Source organism: Heterodontus francisci, chromosome 2 (genome assembly GCF_036365525.1).
Source record: "Heterodontus francisci isolate sHetFra1 chromosome 2, sHetFra1.hap1, whole genome shotgun sequence".
Taxonomy (NCBI): Eukaryota; Metazoa; Chordata; class Chondrichthyes; order Heterodontiformes; family Heterodontidae; genus Heterodontus; species Heterodontus francisci.
Genome location: NC_090372.1, coordinates 161,495,835 through 161,508,474, shown reverse-complemented (window position 1 = coordinate 161,508,474; position 12,640 = coordinate 161,495,835). Strand labels below are relative to the sequence as shown.

Here is a 12,640-nt window from a genome sequence, read left to right as displayed (position 1 = left end):
ACTGTGCGGGTGTGCCCTGATTAACCCTACCGGTTTTCCCTTTAGTTTCCAGCAGTCAGCATTTAAATGCCCTGTTTTATTACAATGGAAGCACACAGGTCTTTGCACCTCACTCTTGCTCACAGCACCTTCCTTTTTGGCTAGTGGTGGGCCCCCTGTGTCTCCTGCTTTCCTTTCTCTCCCAGGACTGCTTGGGCTCCTATCACCTTCCCACTCTTTGTCCTTTTTGGACGTGTGGGGGTGACTAGGAAGGATTCTCCTCTGGGAAACCAACTTATAAATTAAAGCTAACTCATCGGCTCTCTGGACCTGCTCCTCCTCTACGTGGGTCTTTATGGAGAGTGGGAGAGAGTGTTTAAATTCCTCTAACAGAATTACTTCTCTGAGATTCTCATAGCTGAGCTGTACTTTAAGAGAGTTCAGCCACTGGTCAAAAGCCAGCTCCTTACTTCTTTCAAACTCCAGATACGTTTGATTAGCTTGCTTCTTGAGAGTTCTAAACTTTTGGCGATAGGCTTCGGGTACTGATTCATATGCCCTGAGGATAGCATGTTTGGTCAATTCATACTTTGGTGAACTCTCATTTGGCAACAGGGAATAAACCTCATGGGCTTTTCAAGTTAGCTTGCTTTGTAGTAAAAGAGGCCAGGTCTCAGCTGGCCATTTTAGCTGCCTTGCCAGTTTCTCAAAAGACACAAAAATCCTTCTACATCTTCCTCATTGAATTTTGGAATTAGTTGAGCTAGTTTTAACAATTCTGTACCCAGCCCTGAATTATGCTCCTCCATATTGGCCGTTACTCTGTCACCCCTAGTTAACTCAAGCTGCTTTAGCTCTCTTCTTTTGCATTCTTTCTGGAATATTATTTCTCTCTCTCTGTCCTCTCTCTCTCTCTTTCCTTCTTCTGTCTTTCATTTTCTTCATGTTCCTTCTGGTAGGCTCTTTCTTTCTCCCTAAAATAAAAGCAAAATACTGCGGATGCTGGAAATCTGAAACAAAAACAAGAAATGCTGGATTCACTCAGCAGGTCTGGCAGCATCCGTGGAAAGAGAAGCAGAGTTAACGTTTCGGGTTCCGAAGAAGGGTCACTGACCCGAAACGTTAACTCTGCTTCTCTTTCCACGGATGCTGCCAGACCTGCTGAGTGAATCCAGCATTTCTTGTTTTTCTTTCTTTCTCCCTATCTCTTTCCTCAAATTCAAATTTCCTGTGTTCCAGTTGTATCTTTGCTAACAATACCCTGTTTCTGCTTCTCCAGATTTAAGGTCAAAATGGTTGGCCACTAGTCTTAGGAGTTCAGACTGCCTAGTTTGTCACGTAAAGTGATCCCACACTGCTCAGCCATTTTCATCATCACCTCCATAGACAATGCTTTTAACTTATCCCAAGTTACTTCAACCTTGGGGAGCTACGAACTTCAGTCACAGACATGTATTGCCTCTAGTATAGGTAGGTGGTAGGGGAATTGAGGGAAGGTGGGGATGTGAGAGAGTAATGGGATTAATGTAGGATTAGTATAAATGGGTGGTTGATGGTCGGCACAGACTCGGTGGGCCGAAGGGCCTGTTTCAGTGCTGTATCTCTAAATAAATAAAATAAATAAATATTCAAGCACACACAACCACAAGAAAACCTGTATTGAAATCTTGCTCTTTTTTGATTGGGAACAATTTGGCTTCCTGCTTCCATTTTCTCTCGTTTATCTGTGGGTCAATCCTGGACGCTAACACCCAAATTTCTGTTACAACCAGGTGAGAAAAATGTCTGGGGGTCCCTCTCAGCCTTCACCTGATCTTACCGTAACAGGGTTTTATTTTTAAACACACTGTTTTTAGCTCCCCCTTGGTGAATCTTTGTTCATCGCTTTCCAATTATAAGGCAAAGAAACCAGCACAAACAGGTTTTGTTAGGTTTAAAGAAGAAAGATATGAAATTTATTGGACTTCAACTTAAACTATAAGTCGGTTGACGCCTATGGATACACAATGTGCCCACTCTTGCATGCATACGCAATACACACATGCAAATAGAGACAGAAAAGAGCAGAAGAAAAAATAAAGTGAAAAGTTTGAGGCAATAGAGTCATAGAGAGATACAGCACTGAAACAGGCCCTTCAGCCCACCGAGTCTGTACTGACCATCAACCACCAATTTATACTAATCCTACATTAATCCCATACTCCCTACCACATCCCCACCTTCCCTCAATTCTCCTACCACCTACCTACACTAGGGGCAATTTACAATGGCCAATTTACCTATCAACCTGCAAGTCTTTGGCTGTGGGAGGAAACTGGAGCACACGGCGTAAACCCACGCAGTCACAGGGAGAACTTGCAAACTCCTGACAGGCAGTACCCAGAACCGAACCCAGGTCACTGGAGCTGTGAGGCTGCAGTGCTAACCACTGCGCCACTGTGCTGCCCAATATCTGAAGAGTTTTTGTTTTGGTTCTTCGCGCTCACTGTAGAGTCCTTGATTGTCGGTAGATCTTGCTTTTTGTTGGGGCCCAGTATTCTTCTTAAACCTTGTTCGCTGCAGGAGACTTTTCTCTCTTGGGGTTCATCTGTCTTCAGTAGATTCAGAGGCTTGTGAGAAAGAGATAGGAGAAGACAGGAGAGATCTTCTTGGTCCAGGAGCAAACAGACATTCTGAGTTCAAACTGTTTATTCAATTCAGAAAAACCCAGCTTGCCAAGCAGGTTAGTCATGTGACTAACTGGTCTGATGACGTCTTGGATTGCATCACCTTAGCAGTCTCTGGAATGTTCCTCTTACACACAATAACTGGTGATCAAGGTCCATTGTGGGTTGAATGTGTCAGGGAATGGTCCTTTGTCCTTCCAAGCACTATCTGTTAATATGCAAGGCACAGCTGATCTGTTTTAAAATCAATGTCATGACAAATTTAATGTGCCTCATTCTTGGCAGGTGGGGGCCTAGAATGACAATATTGTTACAGCAAAATATCTTAGAATATCCATCAAAAATCAAAGTAAACTTTTACCTTAAATTCCCCGAGTAAGCCATAAGTTGAGAAGCATTGATGAAGAATTCAATACTTCTAGTTTCATGTTTCAAAAACTCTCATGTTTATGCTGTTTCTAAGCTATCATCTGACCTTTTAGCATATAGGTGTTACCTTTCTGTGTGTTTTTCCTGCTTTTAAGATCCATATATGGTAATATCATTAGCTACCATCCCCACTTAACTTACTTTTGGAAATCCCCTGTTCTTGAAGTTGTGAGCTTTTATCTGGTCAAAATATTTATAGTTGTGTTTACTTGGCATCTGTTTCTGTAAGTACCGTTTCATTTTATTATCTATAATTGTTTTTTATGGGACCTTGAACCCTTCTTTTGAGTCAGTCTATCTTTTTACTAGCATCATCAACTAATTAAGTTTATAGCTACCTCTTACTGACGTCACATCGGATGTTTCAGTGTGTTTATCCTCCAAATCCATGGCAACAGTGACTCTGAAATGGATTTCCCGACTTAAAAGGTGTTTCTGGTTCATGTTCTTTTGCAACAGGGACCTTGGGAGACCTTGAAATGAATTTTTTAACTCTATCCTTAAAGGGGAATTTCAGTGAGTCTTGAAAACTGACCATTTATTCAATCTTTAATTCTAAAAGGTATATTATATCTAATTATATCTAAATTATACCTAATTAAGCATGTTATACTTATGTTTCATCACACTCTCTGCATGTACAATGATCAGCACCTGAGAGCTATTGTGATACAAACTAAGACTTGGAATCATTGTGATTGAATATTATAAAAGTAATAATATTTGTCCAGATTCAGTATTACCTAGTCCATACCAGACCTAGTATGAACAAAAACAACAACTTGCATTGAGATAGCACTTTTAATATAGGAAAATGTCCCATGGTGTTTTGTTTTATAGAGTAAACATTAGATTAACACAAAAACTTAAGAAATAGGAGCAGAAATAAACCATATGGGCCATTGATCCTGCTCTGCCATTCAATATGATCATGGCTGATCTTCAACTTCAACTCTGCTTTCCCGCCTGCTTCCTATATCCCTTGATTCCCTGAGAGACCAAAAATCTGTTCATCTCAGCTTTAAATATACTCAATGATGGAGAATCCACGACCCTCTGGGTAGAGAATTCCAAAGATTGACAAACCTTTGAAGAAATTTCTCAATTCAGTCCTAAATTATGTGCCCCAGTGTTCTAGATATCCCAGCCAGGGGAAACAACCTCTCAGTGTCTACCCTGTCATTCTCCTTTGGAATCTTGTATGTTTCAATTAGATCACCTTTCATTCTTCTGAACTCCAGAAAATATAGATCCAATTTACTCAGTCTCTCATCATAGGACAGCCCTCACATCCCAGGGACCAAGCTAGTGAACCTGCGCTGTACTGCATCCTTCCTTAATTATGGAGACCAAACATCTCACAGTATTCCAGGTGTGGTCACACCAAAGTCCTGTACAATTATAACAAGACTTCCTTATTCTTGTACTACAATCACCTTACAATAAAGACCGACATGCCATTTGCCTTTTTCATTGCTTGCTGTACCTGTATGCTAACTTTCTGCGTTCCTTGTACGAATACACCCAAGTCTCTCTGAACATCAACATTTACAAGTTTCACGCCTTTTAAAAAAAATTCTGCTTTCCTATCCTACAACCAAAGTGAATAACCTCGCATTTACCCACATTATGCTCCATCTGCCACCTTGTTGCCAACTCACTTAACCTATATCTCTTTGCAGCCTCTTTTGTCCCCCTTCACAGCTTACATTTCCACCTAGCTTTGTATCGTCAGCAAACTTAGATACATCACTATCTTGTCTCTTCATCTAAGATATTAATCTAGATTGTAAATAGCTGATCCTTGTGGCACTCCACTAGTCACAGCCTGCTAACTTGAAAAAGCTCCATTTATCCCTGCTCTTTGCTTCCTGTCCATTAACCAATCCTCTGTCCATGCTAATATATTACCCCCAACTCCATGAGCCCTTATCTCGTGTATTAATATTTTGTGTGGCACCTTATCGAATGCCTTTTGGAAATCCAAATATACTGCATCTAGTGGTTTCCCATTATCTACGCTACTAGTTACATCCTCAAAAAACTATATTTGTCAAACATGATTTCCCTTTCATAAAGCCATGTTGACTTTGTCCAATCATACTATGATTTTCTAAGTGTATTATTAGGACTTCCTTAATAATAGATTCCAGCACTTTCCCAATGACTTATATCAGATTAACTGGCCTGTAGTTCCCTGTTGTCTCTCACCCTCTTTCTTGAATAGCAGTGTTACATTTGCTAACTTCCAATCTGCTGAGACCATTCCAGAATCTAGGGAATTTTGGGAAAGCATAACCAGCACATCCCACTAGCTCTGTAGCTATCTCTTTTAGAACCCTAGGATGTAGGTCATCAGGTCCTCGGGATTTGTCGGATCTTAGTCTCTCAAGCTTCTCCAATATTTTTCTCTGCTGATATTAATTACTTTAATTTCCTCATTCTTGCTAGCCCCTAGATTACCCTATATTTCTGGTATGTCATTTGTGTCTTCAACTGTGAAGACATACACAAAATATTTGTTCAACATCTCTGCCATTTCCTCATTCTCTTTGATAATTTCTCCTGTCTCTGGCGAGAATATCTCTGATCAGTCCAGCTGCCCCCAGTGAACTACATTTCTTTCCCCCCGCCCCTCTCGCAACTAACTATCCCTTGCCTCGCCAGGGCCCGGCCGATTGTCCCCGCGAGGCCCCACAAACTTACCTTCTCTGCAGTCCCAGCAGTGGCCACCACTCCCAGTGCTGCTGCTAGGACTGCGAACTGCTGGCCTGCTGTTTGGCCGACAGTTCTTGGAAGTGGGACTTCCTGCCTCAAAGGGGCAGTGGCAGCGAGAATTAAGGGCCTGGGCCTCGTACAATTACAGGGTGGCTTCCTAGCTTGGCAGAGGCGGAATGGCCCCAACTTTTTGGACAGTGGTTGGGGCCTCTCAGCCAACATAAAATTCCACCCTCAGCTTCTGATGACTAATGTTTACTCTAGCCAGTGGAAAAGCCCCTGGGAAGGACAGCATTACCCCTGAAATAATCAAGAGTGCCAAGCCTGCTATACTCTCAGCACTACATGAACTGCTATGCCTGTGCTGGGACGAGGGAGCAGTACCCCAGGACATGCGCGATAACAATATCATCACCCTCTATAAAAACAAAGGTGACCGCGGTGACTGCAACAACTACCGTGGAATCTCCCTGCTCAGCATAGTGGGGAAAGTCTTTGCTCGAGTCGCTCTGAACAGGCTCCAGAAGCTAGCCGAGCGCGTCTACCCTGAGGCACAGTGTGGCTTTCGTGCAGAGAGATCGACCGTTGACATGCTGTTCTCCCTTCGTCAGATACAGGAGAAATGCCGTGAACAACAGATGCCCCTCTACATTGCTTTCATTGATCTCACCAAAGCCTTTGACCTCGTCAGCAGACGTGGTCTCTTCAGACTACTGGAAAAGATTGGATGCCCACCAAAGCTACTAAGTATCATCACCTCATTCCATGACAATATGAAAGGCACAATTCAACATGGTGGCTCCTCCTCAGAGCCCTTTCCTGTCCTGAGTGGCGTGAAACAGGGCTGTGTTCTCGCACCCACACTTTTTGGGATTTTCTTCTCCCTGCTGCTTTCACATGCGTTCAAGTCCTCTGAAGAAGGAATTTTCCTCCACACAAGATCAGGGGGCAGGTTGTTCAACCTTGCCCGTCTAAGAGCGAAGTCCAAAGTACGGAAAGTCCTCATCAGGGAACTCCTCTTTGCTGACGATGCTGCTTTAACATCTCACACTGAAGAGTGCCTGCAGAGTCTCATCGACAGGTTTGCGGCTGCCTGCAATGGATTTGGCCTAACCATCAGCCTCAAGAAAACAAACATCATGGGGCAGGATGTCAGAAATGCTCCATCCATCAATATTGGCGACCACGCTCTGGAAGTGGTTCAAGAGTTCACCTACCTAGGCTCAACTATCACCAGTAACCTGTCTCTAGATGCAGAATTAAACAAGCGCATGGGAAAGGCTTCACCTGCTATGTCCAGACTGGCCAAGAGAGTGTGGGAAAATGGCGCACTGACACGGAACACAAAAGTCCGAGTGTATCAGGCCTGTGTCCTCAGTACCTTGCTCTATGGCAGCGAGGCCTGGACAACGTATGTCAGCCAAGAGCGACGTCTCAATTCATTCCATCTTCACTGCCTCCGGAGAATACTTGGCATCAGGTGGCAGGACCGTATCTCCAACACAGAAGTCCTCGAGGCGGCCAACATCCCCAGCTTGTACACACTACTGAGACAGCGGCGCTTGAGATGGCTTGGCCAGGTGAGCCGCATGGAAGATGGCAGGATCCCCAAAGACACATTGTACAGCGAGCTCGCCACTGGTATCAGACCCACCGGCCGTCCATGTCTCCGCTATAAAGACGTCTGCAAACGCGACATGAAATCCTGTGACATTGATCACAAGTCGTGGGAGTCAGTTGCCAGCGTTCGCCAGAGCTGGCGGGCAGCCATAAAGACGGAGCTAAAATGTGGCGAGTCGAAGAGACTTAGTAGTTGGCAGGAAAAAAGACAGAGGCGCAAGGGGAGAGCCAACTGTGCAACAGCCCCGACAAACAAATTTCTCTGCAGCACCTGTGGAAAAGCCTGTCACTCTAGAATTGGCCTTTATACCCACTCCAGGTGCTGCTTCACAAACCACTGACCACCTCCAGGCGCGTATCCATTGTCTCTCGAGATAAGGAGGCCCAAAAGAAAAAAAGAAGCTACTCTCCTTTTTATATGCTTTATAATCTGTTTTTATGTTCCTGGCTAGTTTAGTCTCATTCTATTTTTTCCCCTTTTAATCAACTTTTTGATGGCACTTGCTGGGTTCTAATACACTCCCAATCCTCAGACTTACTGCTATTCTTTGCAAGATTATAAGCCTCTTCTTTTAATCTAATATTATCCTTAACCTCCTTAGTAAGCCATTTGATGGATCTTTCTTGCTGGGTTTTTGTTTTTCAATGGAATATATTTTTGAACATTCTTAATTGTTTCTTTAAATGTTTCCCACTGTTTATTTACTGCCATATCTTTTTAAATCTACTTACCCCAATCAACCTTAGCCAGCTCACTCCACATACCTATATAATTGGATTTGTTTAAGTTTAAGATGCTTGTTTGTGATTGGTGTATGTCATTTTCAAACTTGATATGGAATTCAGTTGTATTATGATCACTATTTCCCAGTGGATCTTTTACTATGAGATTACTAATTAGCCTGCTTCATTGCATGATACCAGATCTAAAATAGCCTTATCCCTAGTTAGTTCCACAATGTATTGCCCCATGAAACTGTCATCAAATCATTCTACAAACTCATCTTCCAGACCACCTTTGCCAATTTGATTTGGCCAGTCTATACGAAGATTAAAATCACCCACAAATGTTACATTGTCTTTATTACATGCTCCAATTATTTCTTGCTTAATGCTCTGTCCAATGGTATAACTACTGTTAGGGGGCCTACAAACTACTCGCACCAGTGTTTTCTGCCTCTTGCTATTCCTAATCTCTACCCATACTGGTTCTACTTCCTGATCTTCCGAGCCAAGATCCTTTCTCACTAATTTCCTTATGTCATCCTTTACTATCAGGGCAACCTCCTCCATTTCCATTATGCTTGTCTTTTTGAAATGTGTATTCTGGAATATTTGGTCACTTTGTAACCCTGTCTCTGTAACGGCAATTAGATCTAAGCCATTTATCTCTTTGTGCCACTAGTTCATCTATAGTATTGCCGATGCTTTGTGCATTCAAATAAAGAGCCTTTAATTTTATTTTTTACTGCTGTTCCCTACATGGACCTTACTTGCTGATGCACTATTACCATTAGACTCTCTACTGCACTCTGCCTGGCTTTACCCGCATCACTACACTGTTCTATTGCCTTGACTTTTCTCTTTGGATTTCTAATTTTCCCTTCCCCCGAACCCACCTCTGTTAGTTTAAAGCCCTATCCACAGTCCTAATTATACGATTTGCCTGGACCTGGTACCAGCCTGGTTTAAGTGGAGCCCATCCCAATGGAACAGCTCCCTCTTTTCTTAGTACTGGTGCCAGTGCCCCATGAATCAAAACCCCTTCTTCCCACACTACTGTTTGAGCTACGCGTTTAATTTTCTAATCTCCTTGACTATATGCCAGTTGGCCTGCGGCTGGGGTAACAATCCAGAGATTATCACCTTTGAGATTCTCTGCTTTAATTTGGACCGTAACTCCTCATTCCTAGTTCTACCTATGTTGTTGGTTCCTACATGGGCCATGACATCTGGATCCTTCCTCTTCCACTCGTTAGTTGCCAGCCATGACAAAATGTCCTTAACCCTGGCATTGGGCAGGCAACACAACCTTAGGAGCTCACAGTCGCAGCAGCAGAGAACAGTATCTATTCCCCTGACTACACTGTCCCCTATCACCACCACATTCCTTTTCACTCCACCCAACTTGAATGGCTTCCTGCATCATGGTGCTGTGGTCAGTTTGCTCATCCACCCTGCAGTCCTTGTTCTCATCCACACAGGTAGCAAGCACCTCAAACCTGTTGGTCAAAGTCAAGGGCTGAGGCTGCTCCACCACTACATGCTGGTTCCCCATACCTTCCTGACTCGCAGTATCAGACCTGTCCCCGACCATTGATCAACTCTAAAGTTCTACCTAACCTAAAGTGTGACTGCCTTCCAGAAGAGTGTCCAGGTAACTCTCCCCCTCCCTGATGCCACGCAATGCCTGCAACTCAGACTCCGGCTCAGCAATTCTGAGCTGAAGTTTCTCAAGCGACAGAGGTTTGCCACAGATATGGTTGTCTGGGACTACAATGTATTCCACAGATTCCCACATGTTGCAGCCACGACACACCACCATCCATGCCTGTCTGTCTAACCTTATTTATTTAATTAGACAATTAGTTATTAATTTAGTTTGCTAAAGTAATAGTAGGTTACAGTCTCCTAGCTTGCAGAGAAGAAGAAGAGCACTGACCAGCTACTGCTGGTTGAAAAAAGGTATAAAAAGCAGCATCTTCTTCCCCCTCTGAACTGAATTCCCACATGCACTAAGTTCCTAACTTTGCAGTCAGTTCATGAAGCATTTTGTCCTCGGATCACTCTGTGCTTCCTCACTGTCATTAAGTATTATCATATAAAAACAACCGTAAAAAGTATAATAATTTTTTTTTTAATGTTCTGTCAATATATCTTTTATAAGGTTTTGAAGATCTACCTGGTTTGTCTGCATTTGATTATGTCACACTTGCCATTGTACACCGATATCTGGACTTCAAGGTAAGGTCATTTCCAAGTAGCTGAAATTTTGCCACATATGAATGCACAGCAAATATTTTGCAAAAAACACGATGGATACAAATAGTAAAAGTTATTTCCCTGAAATAATATTCGAGAAGAAGTGTATTATTAATGTAAAGGGGTCCTAAAGTTTTTGTATATTTTCTTTCTCCAATGTTATTCTGTAAAATTAGTTTGGAACTTCATCTGCTGACCATATTAATTGTGATGGCCAGAAAATCAGAGTAGGTGCATCAGTAATTTTCCAGGAGGCACAGTGGGAAATCTCCATACTGGTAGTGCAACTTTGCAAAATTATCCCTTGGAGTCAATGATAGTGGCAGACACATTGGCCTGAATTTTCCTATGAAAGTAACAGTGGGAGTAATAGTGCTTACCATGTCCAATTGGACAGCAACATCTGGCGATTGAACATGAGAAGTTATGCACAGAAATTTGGAAGTTCCTGTACGAGGTGCAGTGTTCCTCCATTAACTTGCCGAAAATGGCATCTCACCGTCTGGCTCCCCATACAAATGTATTGAAAAGCATGAAGTTCCTGTACTTACTTATCTCATAGATTTGAACTAAACTTGCCAGAAAAAATTAGGGCTTGTTCATTCCAGTGTGAGTACAATTTTAATGCTGTGATGAGTCTTAATTATTGTCAAGAAAACTCTCTGGCACTGAAAGTTAACTTTTACAGATGCGGTGTCTCGTTCAGATTTTAATTATTGTTATAGAGTTATTTAAAAAAATACTTTTTCTTTCTCTTTCCTTTTAATCTCTCTCTTAATCCAATCTGTTTCACTCTATTCAGTTCACTTTCTGTACCTGATTTGACATTGAATTCATTATTCTAACTGACTTCATGGTTTCAACAACAACAGTGTTGTTGCCTTCATGGTTTTGACTCTGCACTGCTCATTAATGATTCTTCAATTTGATTGGCTAAAGAGATACACAGTTGTTTACCCTGTTTGCACAGGTCCCAGATAGATACTCTGTAGAGAATGCTGCACTGTTTGGATCGTTGGCTGATAGGAATTGCAAACCCTTATCTAACCTGTCTATATCTCTTTGCAGCCTCTTTTTGTCCTCCTCACAGCTTACATTCCCACCTAGCTTTGTATCGTCAGCAAACTTGGATATATTACTCTTGATCACTTTGTCTAAGTTCCCTTGTACATCTCTGATAGGCCCTACCCTTACTTTAGTTATCCTTTTGCTCTTAATGTACTGATGAAACATCTTTGGGGTTTCCTTGATTTTACCTGCCAATAATTTTTCATGTCTTCTGTTTGCTTTTCTAATTTCCTTTTTTACTTCACCCCTGCACTTTCTGTATTCATATATGCTTTCTAAAGTATTAAGCTTTTTTTGCTTTATCTTACCCTGTATGCTTCCAGATAACCAGGGGGCTCTAGATTTGGCCGTACCGCCCTTTATCTTTGTGGGGACATGCCTACACTGTGCCTGTAGTACCTTGCTTTTGAATGCCTCCCACTGGTTTGCCACTGATTTTCCTTCAAGTAGCTGTATCCAGTCCACTTTTGCCAGATCATCTCTCAGTTTCGTAAAATTCCCCTTCCCCCAATTTAAAACTTTTACTCCTGTTTTATCTTTGTCCTTTTCCATGATTATGCTAAAACTAACTGTATTATGGTCACTATCTCCAAAATGGTCACCCACTACTACTTCATCCATTTGCCCAGCTTCATTACTAAAGACTAAATCTAGTATTGCACCCCGTCTAGTTGGGCTTGTTATGTGCTGATTAAAAAAGTTCTCTTGAATTCAGTTCAAGAATGTTGTGCCCTCTGTGCCCTTCACACTGTTTGTATCCCAGTTGATATGCTGGTAGTTAAAATCCCCAACTATTATTGCCCTATAGTTATTGCACTCAGAAATCTGCCTACATATTTGTTCTTCTATCTCCATCTCACTATTTGGGGGTCTGTAGTACACTCCAGTAGTGTGGCTGCCCCTTTTTTATTTGAGCTGCATGCATCTGGCCTCATTTGATGATTCATTTCGCATGTCACCCCTCCTCATAGCTGTTATTGATTCCTTAACCAATAATGCTACACCCCCTCCTTTTTTATCCCCCTCTCTATCCCACCTGAAAACTCTATATCCAGGGATGTTGAGCTGCCATTCTTGCCCTTCTTTAAGCCACATTTCTGTTATAGTATCATTATATATTTGTAAAAGCTCTTATAATCTGTTTTTATATTCTGGGCTACTTTACTCATATTCTGTTT

At 42.2% G+C, this 12,640-nt stretch overlaps 1 protein-coding gene across 1 annotated transcript in view; it reads left to right on the top strand.

Moving 5' to 3' along the window:
• LOC137380040 (cilia- and flagella-associated protein 69-like) overlaps positions 1-12,640 on the top strand; it is a 188,074-nt gene that overhangs the window by 140,266 nt on the left and 35,168 nt on the right. Inside the window, exon 19 of the mRNA XM_068051569.1 lies at positions 10,300-10,376. Coding sequence (XP_067907670.1) covers positions 10,300-10,376 — 77 coding nt within the window. The remainder of the gene's footprint in view (positions 1-10,299; positions 10,377-12,640) is intronic.